At 43.2% G+C, this 9,554-nt stretch overlaps 2 protein-coding genes across 6 annotated transcripts in view; both read right to left on the bottom strand.

Moving 5' to 3' along the window:
* Positions 1-9,554, bottom strand: part of LOC147035672 (protein phosphatase EYA1-like) — a 386,713-nt gene that overhangs the window by 96,513 nt on the left and 280,646 nt on the right. The gene's annotated exons all lie outside the window — the stretch shown is intronic.
* The window catches only part of RPA2 (replication protein A2), a 42,099-nt gene continuing 35,234 nt past the window's right edge, over positions 2,690-9,554 (bottom strand). For all 4 annotated transcript variants that reach the window (XM_085846505.1, XM_085846513.1, XM_085846497.1 and 1 more), the window contains 3 exons: positions 6,452-6,547; positions 5,967-6,061; positions 2,690-2,946 (listed from right to left, as the gene is read on the bottom strand). In XM_085846505.1, the coding sequence (XP_085702631.1) occupies positions 2,862-2,946; positions 5,967-6,061; positions 6,452-6,547 (276 nt within the window). In that variant the 3' untranslated portion in view covers positions 2,690-2,861. The remainder of the gene's footprint in view (positions 2,947-5,966; positions 6,062-6,451; positions 6,548-9,554) is intronic.

Genomic DNA, 9,554 nt, shown 5'->3' with positions numbered 1-9,554 from the left:
CACAGATATCATTTAATGACAGGGATGGAGTTACACGGGGCGGAGGGCGGGAACTTCACACCTCGGTTTTACGACCGTATTTCCATCCCATTTGAAGGATATATTTATCCGGGCGGAATCTGGACTTCTCCATCGACGTAAAGCCTTAAACACTCATGGCTGTATTCCATAAGGGGTCAGCTTGGGTTGGGTTGGGTGGTGTCGAACTCTCAAAAAAGTGATGTCATTGCACAAGATGGCCAAATCAAGCAAACCTTGTCATAAAAAGGAAAATTCTCCTCCATGCTGTGCAAGCATGACACCCGGTGGCCTCGTTTACACTTTGCGGATACTAAAGTTCACGCGAGGTCTCTTTCAGTTTAGCATCACATACAGACGGTCACCATAGACCGCCCTTGATGAAAAAAATCCAGTGGAGATGTGGCACCTCGAGCTCCAAATAACACATGAAAGATGAACCTGCCAAGTTAATTATAACGTAACTGGCTCCAACACGCAATTCCACTTGGCTGTTACACTCACTCACCGATGGTAACCATTTCATTTTGGTTGTCGGGCACACACACAATATATATATATATATATACACTTAGTAAATAAAACTTATGCCAAGTATTTGTTTATTTCCTCTCAAAATACAGGTAGCCAGCCATGTGTCCCAACTCGACAGGGCACCGTATCGAGCCTAAAATAAACAAGAAAAAGAGCAGAGATTGCAGAACCTCGCCAGGAATTTGTTAGTGTGGTGCTTGTGTGTTACGTAATTTATAAGAAAAACATTATTAGAGCTGCGACTTTATAACTGCTGGCAGTGATGACTGAGTACCAAGACGTCCCACTTTGATACAACCCCGATTTGATTTTACACCTGACCTTGACCGATGACGTTTTTAATTATTCCATTGAATTCAGAAATGGATTAAAATTAATTCAATTCAAATCAAATGGAAGACCAAATAGGTTCAGTCATGCATTGGAGATATTGGAAGGAACCCGAACAAGCAAAACAAAAAGATAAAGTCATCAGGAGGAACCTGGATAGGTTTCCCATTTCAGCCGCTACTCCTCTACCCTCAAATCCATCAAGGCACAGCCAAGTGATCCTTGTTAAAAAAAAAAAAAATTTTTTAAAGAACCCATATCAAAAAAATTAAATAATTATGGGTGCCAGATAAAGTGTCCAATCAGGTTGAAGTCGAAGCCATATATTCCCCATTACTACTTGATCATAAATGTCAAGTTTCACATCAATTGATTAAGCGGTTCAAGAAATAATTTTTTAAAGATTTTTGCTCAATCCAATATGGCTGCCAGACCATGTGACATAAATTATTTGTGATAACACTGGTATCCACAAGGCTTGGGGAACATTTGTGTGAAGTTTCCCATCGATCTGTCCAGCCGTTCTGGAGAAGATATTTATAGGTTTTAAGGTGAATCCAATATGGCTGCCAAATCACGTGACCTTATGACATCATGTGTGAACCTTTTGTTACTCATTGGATCGGCGGTCACATATGTAAAGTTTCACCTCGATCTGTTCAGCCACTTCAGAGAAGATTTTTGAAGGTTTCATAATAAATATATATATATATATCTATGTATATATATATATTTATATATATATATACATATATATATATATATATATATGTATATGTATATATATATATATGTATATATATATATGTATATATATATATATGTATATATATATGTATATATATATGTATATATATATATATATATATATATATATATATATATATATATATATATATATATATATATATGTATATATATATATATGTATATATATATATATATATATATATATATATATGTATATATATATATATGTATATATATATATATATATATATATATATATATATATATGTATATGTAGTTGCCGAATCATGTGACCGATGACATCATTGCAGGATCGAGGGGTGTCAGGAAAGTGGTCGGGTTTACGGAAGATCTTGCACTCGCACTCACGGCGGGGGACCACAGGGGCACAGGCTCGTTCACCGTTCAAAAATCCGAATGTGGAGTCTCCTGACGGTGACGCACGATTTGAATGAACGACGTGTGATTTAATGAGAACAAGTGGTGCAAGCGCAAGCTGTTTGTTTAAAGGTGTGCTGGAACAAGACACCGGTGCATTCGTTAACATGACGTGAGACAAAGCAATAACTACATCGACAACAACGTTAAGGCTCATGAAACACCTTGTACATGTATCATGTGCCTGAGAAGGACATGAGGGGACACAAGAGACATTGGCAGACAAAGGTGAAATACAGTACAGTACACATGATTTGAACCTGGGATTCCAGCATCGCAAAGTGGGCGATCAGTTGGGACCACCAATCACAACACCTCAGTGCCTTACCGATCAAGATGCCCAGCAAGGAAAAGCTGTCGAGAGGGGATTTAGTTGTTTTCACAAAGGCACATGATCATAGTGCAGCAAACACAAAAACAACAACAAAAGCTGTGTGGTGCAAGCTGTTTCATTCGATCATTCATTCTTACACTTCATAAACAGCACTGAAATGGATGGAAACATTGGACCGCATTCACCATTAAAACACAGCCCCCTCTTCCTCCCCTTCTCCTAACCCCAGACTCGCACAAGGAAAGGAAGAGGGAGATGAGAACCAAGAAGGTGCAGTCGGAAGAGTCCACAAAGCGAATATTTATTTTAATCGGATCTTCACCATGAAGGCCGCAGAGTACAAACAAGTTCAAACCAATCTCTGGTTAAATAGAAAGACCAGGAAACGTAGGCGCCAAAAGAAGATTTCAACAAACAACAAACTTGCGCCGATCATCATGGGACAGGACATCCTCGATCAATCGATCTCCGTGGATCTGTAATGATGCTCGTCGATGGTGGAGTATATGTGGCCTTCGTTGCTCAGAAACTCGATGGCTTGTCTGCGGCGACATCGAGAACAAAGGAAGAACGGCGATTAAAAACAATGGACGAGCCGAGACAAGAAAAGAAAAAAATTGGAGGAAAAGCATTCCACCCAAACCCAAACATCCATGTTGAGAACGCATTCGATGTGCAAATGGAAAAACTCGTTGGCACCGGGTACGTAGAGCTCGCTGCCAACACGCCGAAGCATGACAAAACGCGCCAAAAGCATTGGCAGGATGTACCTAGTTTCCATAGCTACAGCAAAACACTTCAAACAAACTGTAAACATCCTTACTTCAGCGCACAAGGCATAATAAACCTTTTGATTGCAGAGGACAGTCCCACAACGCGGTGTGTAAAGCACGCACGAAGTCCAAATGTCCCTCCATTAACTGCGGTCCTTCAACACGACGCACTTCAGGTACAGTGACATGAAATGGGGATGCATCAAATTGGGCCGATGCCACAGGAATCCAAATTTGAAGGTACAAAGAGATCCGAATGAAATATAGAAAATGAGAAATCGATCGAAGGTTTCTCTGAACTACGACAAGGCACGATCATAATTACAAACGATGTGGAAAATCAAAAGGGAGGTTGAATGTGATTGTAAACACTGATGAGGGCTTTTCATTGCAAACTCCAAATCGGACTACAGATCCTCACGCACAAACTGCATCAACAAGTTAAAAGGGAGGGGGGGGGGGGAAACAACAAGATAACATTTTGAAATCAGGCCACGGTGACAGAATTGGCAAAAATGTCAACGTCACATCCGGTCATCACTGTGACAGAGTTAGGAAAACGGCTTCGAGGATACCTAAAGTCGGTACGTCATGTTAAATAAAGGCACAACTCGAAGGGCACTCGGTAGAGAGCACACCTCTGCCAAGCTGATTAGTCTACGTTTTGTATCCCACTGATAGGTCGGATCTGGATTCGGACCTGAACTAAAATCTAATCGGCCTGTTCTTGTCACCTAACCAACTCATCCTCCAAGTTTCGTCCGAATCCGTCTACAACTTTTAGAGATATCATGCTATACATATCGTTTTAGCCCGATCACTCAAAAAATTTCTCAAATCCAGATCCGGATTTGGATCTTCACCAAAATCTAATCATTCCGTCCTCATCACGTACCCAAGCTCTCCACCAAGTTTTGTTCAAATCTGAGCACAACTTTTTGAGATATTTTGTTCACAAACAAACAAACATGAAAACAACCTCCTCTGGTGGTGCAGGTAAAAATAGGTCAACAGGAAGGTAAGGTCATAAATAGGGCAGACATCTTTTTACATTTTTGTTGTCGGTGGCAAGAGTAACAATTGTATGAAGAAGTGTATGTTTGAGGGAGTTGTAGATTTGTAGTATGGGTTGGTGTAATTGTGTATTTTATTTGTTGTGGGATTGAGATGGAAAAATGCCAAAATATGTCGTGATGGCAATCCGTAAAAGGATTGCGGCGTCATTCCGACTTGATTTCTTCCTGACTTGTTCAGATGTATTTTTTCCCGATCTGGATGCCAATGATGTCATCTAGTAGATTCTTTTGAGGAGCGTTTCCATGGGAACTCCCCCCCCGACTCCCACCTCCTCAGCAACACATCTCATACAAGTCAGTTCCCTGGTTCCCTTAATATCCCATCTCTTCTTTCTCCACTCAGACATGCTGTTACCCTAAATTGTCTTTCACTTTTAGAGTCCTCTATTTATTTTATACACCAACATGGCAGAATTTTTCTTTACCCTCTTTCCTCCCCTTCTATTCTATCCCCATACTCCAATACCCTCGCAATCTCTCCCCCCTCCTCCTCTCCCAAACTCCCCTCACCTCCTTTCCTTCTCCAATCGTCCGACATTCTCTTCTTTTCCTCCATTTACTCCCTACCTATACATACACAACAAAGAGATACCTCCAATTCTTATGCACTTTGCTTCTGGTCCTTTACTCAATGTTGGCATTTCCAATTTCCTCCTCACCCCGTGTAAGTGTAATACATCCCTTATTTAGAGGTCACATGATCACATATATTTACATAAGGATGATGTACTGCACTATTTCCTTGAACAAAAGTATGTAAACGGTATATGGAAAGGTGAATTTAGGATGATCTTTTCCATAAATCGGTATGATCCCTGTGAACCTTAATGAAGGAATCAGCAGATCATTCTGGACCCTTTTCCTTCGTAAGTTACGCGTTTTCTTGTACCTTACAATCCACGACAGACATCGGGTTTTACGAGAGAGTTTCTCACTCTGTGCATGCGTAAATGATGTTCAACAGGTTGTGGTGTATTGTGGTTGTATTATTATTATTATTATTTGAATCCAATTTAAAAAAAATTTGATGCGGGTACAATACCCAAGAGACAATATCACTTCTTTCAGTTGGAATCATTGTAATTGCTCCAGCCATTGTTGTATGCCTGGTGTTGGCTTAATGGTTAGGGTGGAGGGCTTTGGATCCCACTCAGCTGTTGAATTAATCCCAGATGGGGCTAGCTCGACCTATCATCCTTCCTCGGTCGGCAAAATGAGCGCCAGCTTGCTGGTAAACTGTGTCGGAGTGGCGACCCGTCCAGGATTGTGCCCAACAGCCAAGGAGACTGCTTAAGTAGCACCAACGTTCTGCACAGAGTATGGTCCCAATCTCCTCCATTGTTGTGCTTTGGAGGATGATGACATTGATCAACGATTCAGCGATTTTGCACGTTAGCGATGTATTTTGGCGTCTTTCATTCTTGTTCGTTATAAAAACATTCGAGAATAAAAGGTCTGGCTTTAAAAGGCTTAAACCCTCACTCGAAAGAAGCTTTTAAGTTATCATTTCGTACACATTTGATGGGCGGCCATTTTGTTTCCCCGTCTCATTCATAACATATGGAGCGATTCGTTCGTCCCCTTATTGTGTCCACCTGTTGTCCCATATCATTGCATTTCCTTCTACCATCTATCCACGAGAACAGATTTGGTATTAAATGAATGAATGAATGAATGAGACAAAGAGAGAACACACAACAGACATATACACACTGTATCAGTGTTTGATTCACTCCTCCAAGCCGACTCTTGACTTCAGCAAGACTCATGCCTGAATGGCCACGTGCGGTCCGGATGACAGACAACACCTGTAAAGGCAGATGAAAGCGGTTAATTGAGGCGGACACCAAAATAAAATGACCAGACAATGTATTTCTTGCACCTGGGGATCGCAATAAAACATACAACACAAATCTGAAATACAGTACGACAAGGACACTGAAGTACGTTTACGTTTGCTTCAAATATGTCCAAAAGCTGATGGCCTTTTTCTAAAGCTGACCCTCATATGTACCTGTTACCTGGCAGGTCCAAAACCCCGAAAATGGCCAAACGGCCTGGACCACAAAAACATCCAGGCTTTCAGATGTCGTGGAGCTTTTAGTTTCTGTAATAATAAAACTAGGAAGAGAAAGACGTCGCAAACGTTCAAGGTTTATGAACCGTTTTGCCCATTCATAAAGTCACTTTGGAGGTACCTGGCTCTGATATTGCTGGAGACCATTAAACGAGTCTCCCATCGTCCTGCCGACTGCAGGACCAGTGCTGGAACGCACCGTCGAACTCGTGTCCGCCTGCACACACATTCACGCAAACCTACCGGTTGTCATGGTTCAAATTCAAACAATCATTACTAGTTGATCACAACAGAGGTGCTGCATTATGGAGCACACAGTTCAAAGAGAAGGTTAGGTTAGAATAAAGAATTGCACTGCACAGGATGTACAGGTAATGGACAAAAAAACAAATGGAAACACCAATGTAAAGTCTCTTACTAGGGCATTGGGTCATCGCGTGCGGCCAGTATGGCCAGTATGCGCCGTGACAGAATCAGCCAGTGTCTGGAATTCTGCAGGAGGGATGCGGCACCATTTTTCCATGAGAAAGTCAATCAACTCATACCTGTTTGATGGAGATGAAAAAAAAAGCTGTCGCAGGTGTCGTTCCAGACTATCCCATATATGCTCGATTGGGTTGAGATCTGGTGACTGAGAAGGCCATGGCATATGGATAACATCAATGTCATGCTCATCAAACCATTGGGCAACCACAAGTTCTCTGTGGATGGAAGCATTGTCATCATAGAAGACACCCCCTCACAGCAAGAAAGAAATGCTGCAACATGGGATGAAGATGATCACTCAAAACCATTAGGTAGCAATTGGCATTGACCTTGCCTTCCAAAGGAATGACTACATACAAACCATGCCAGGAGAATGCACCACAAAATATTACAGAAACACAAGAACCCTTCACTGTTGGAACCAAGCACTCAGGGTTGTAGAGTTCTTGAGGTCGGCGCCACGCGTGCACTCGTCTTTGCTGAGAACATGGTGAAGGATGATTCATCTGACCATATCACATTTCTCCACTGCTCGGTCGTCCATTGCCTGTGCTCTTTGCGCCACTGCACTCACAAACATGCATTGCCAGGTGTGATGAGAAGTTTGTGCACTGCAACCTGACTGTGGTATCCTGCTCTGTGGAGTTCCCGCTGGACCGTTTCAGATGAAAACGGCTGCTTGTGCCCCAGGTTGAAATTTACAGTCAATGGATCTGCAGTTGCTCAACTGCTTTGCCTTGCACCTCAAATTAATGGACGGATATCACAATCCTGGAGTATGCGCTTCCACCCCGTTGCCCTTTACTGATGATGTCTTTCCCCAAGGAGTTCCACGCTGGCATCACCTTCAACACCGTCGCTCATGAAACATCAGCAAGTTGAGCTTTGTCACAAACTCCTGCCAAAAAGTCACTGACGTCCCCTCTAACAGCCATGCTTGTCATAATAATAGGCAAGCAGACCTGTGCAGCATTTTTATACGGGACCCGAAGCGTGCCGAGATGTTATTTGCTTAATTCACACATTAGGCCACACCTGCGTGGAAGCCGTTGATTTCAATATACTTGGTGTCCCTCATTTACCCAGGTGTTTCCATTTCTTTTGTCCACTACCTGTACATGTGATGAGGATTGATGGACCCCACCCATGTCGTACAAATGAAAACCATTTGCACAATCTCCTTAATATTTAAATGGCAATTATTAGATGGGATTAAAACAAATGTGAAAGAAAACTACATCCACTCTAGAAAGCCCCGATGAGTGGACAAGCTGATGTGGCAACAAGTGGGAGAGGTTAACGGGGGAGTGGAATCGGACTGATTGTGGATACAAATGCCTCCATTCGGCCTGTCTACGCGTTAAGTGTCCATGCACACCAAGCAGAGGGGAAAGCAGCCACATTGGTGCAAAGGATGAGATAATTCATCAAAACGACAAAAAAATTCTGAGTATGTGTATGTGTATGTACATACACTGATGAGCCAAAACATTATGACCACTGACAGGTGAAGTGAAGAACATTGATTATCTTGTTACAATGGCACTTGTCAACGGGTGGGATATATAAGGCAGCAAGTAAACAATCAGTTCTTGAAGTTGATGTGTTGGATGCAGGAGAAATGGGCAGGAGTAAAGACCTGAGCAACTTTGACAAGGGACAAATTGTTATGACCAATCGACTGGGTGAGAGCATCTCTCAAACTGCAAGGCTTGTCGGGTGCTCCTGGACAGCAGTGGTGAGAACCGGACCGACGGTGGTCCGAGGAAGGACAAACCACAAACCAGCGACAGGGTGTTGGGCGCCCAAGGCTCATCGATGCGAGAGGGCAACGAAGGCAATCCCGTCTGGTCCAAACCAACAGAAGGTCTACTGTGGCACAAATCACAGAAAAATTTAATGGTGGTCATGGGAGGATTGTGTCACAATCCACAGTGCATCGCACCCTGCTGCGTATGGGGCTGCGCAGCCGCAGACCGGTCAGAGTGCCCATGATGACCCCTGTCCACCGTTGAAAGCGCCTACAATGGACACTCGAGCGTCGGAACTGGACCTTGGAGCAGTGGAAGAAGGTCGCCTGGTCCGATGAGTCCTGTTTTCTTTTAGATCAGGTGGAAGGCCGTCTACGTGTGTGCCGTTTACCTGGGGGAGTGATAGCACCAGGATGCACTGTCGGAAGACGACAAGCCGGTGGAGGGAGTGTGATGCTCTGGGCAATGTTCTGCTGGGAAACCCTGGGTCCGGCCATTCATGTGGACGTCAATTTGACACGTGCCACCTACCTAAACATCGTTGCAGACCAGGTACACCCCTTCATGGCAATGGTATTCCCTGATGGCAGTGGCCTCTTTCAGCAGGATAATGCACCCAACCACACTGCATACATTGTTTGGGAATGGTTTGAGGAACATGATGAAGTGTTCACCGTGTTGCCCTGGCGTCCAAGTTATCCAGATCTCAATCCGATTGAGCATCTGTGGGATGTGCTGGACCGACAAGTCCGATCCACGGCGGCTCCACCTCACAACTTACAGGACTTTAAGGATCTGCTGCTAATGTTTTGGTGCCAGATACCACAGGACACCTTCAGGGGTCTTGTAGAGTCCATGCCTCGCGGGTCGTCGCTGTTTTGGTGGCACACGGAGGACCAACAACGTATTAGGCAGGTGGTCATAATGTTTTGGCTCATCAGTATATATATATATATATATATATATATATATATATATATATATATA

The sequence above is a fragment of the Eptatretus burgeri genome, chromosome 1 (genome assembly GCF_056783735.1).
Source record: "Eptatretus burgeri isolate ZD-2024b chromosome 1, Ebu_testis_v1, whole genome shotgun sequence".
NCBI lineage: Eukaryota > Metazoa > Chordata > Myxini > Myxiniformes > Myxinidae > Eptatretus > Eptatretus burgeri.
This window is presented reverse-complemented; position numbering and strand designations above follow the sequence as displayed.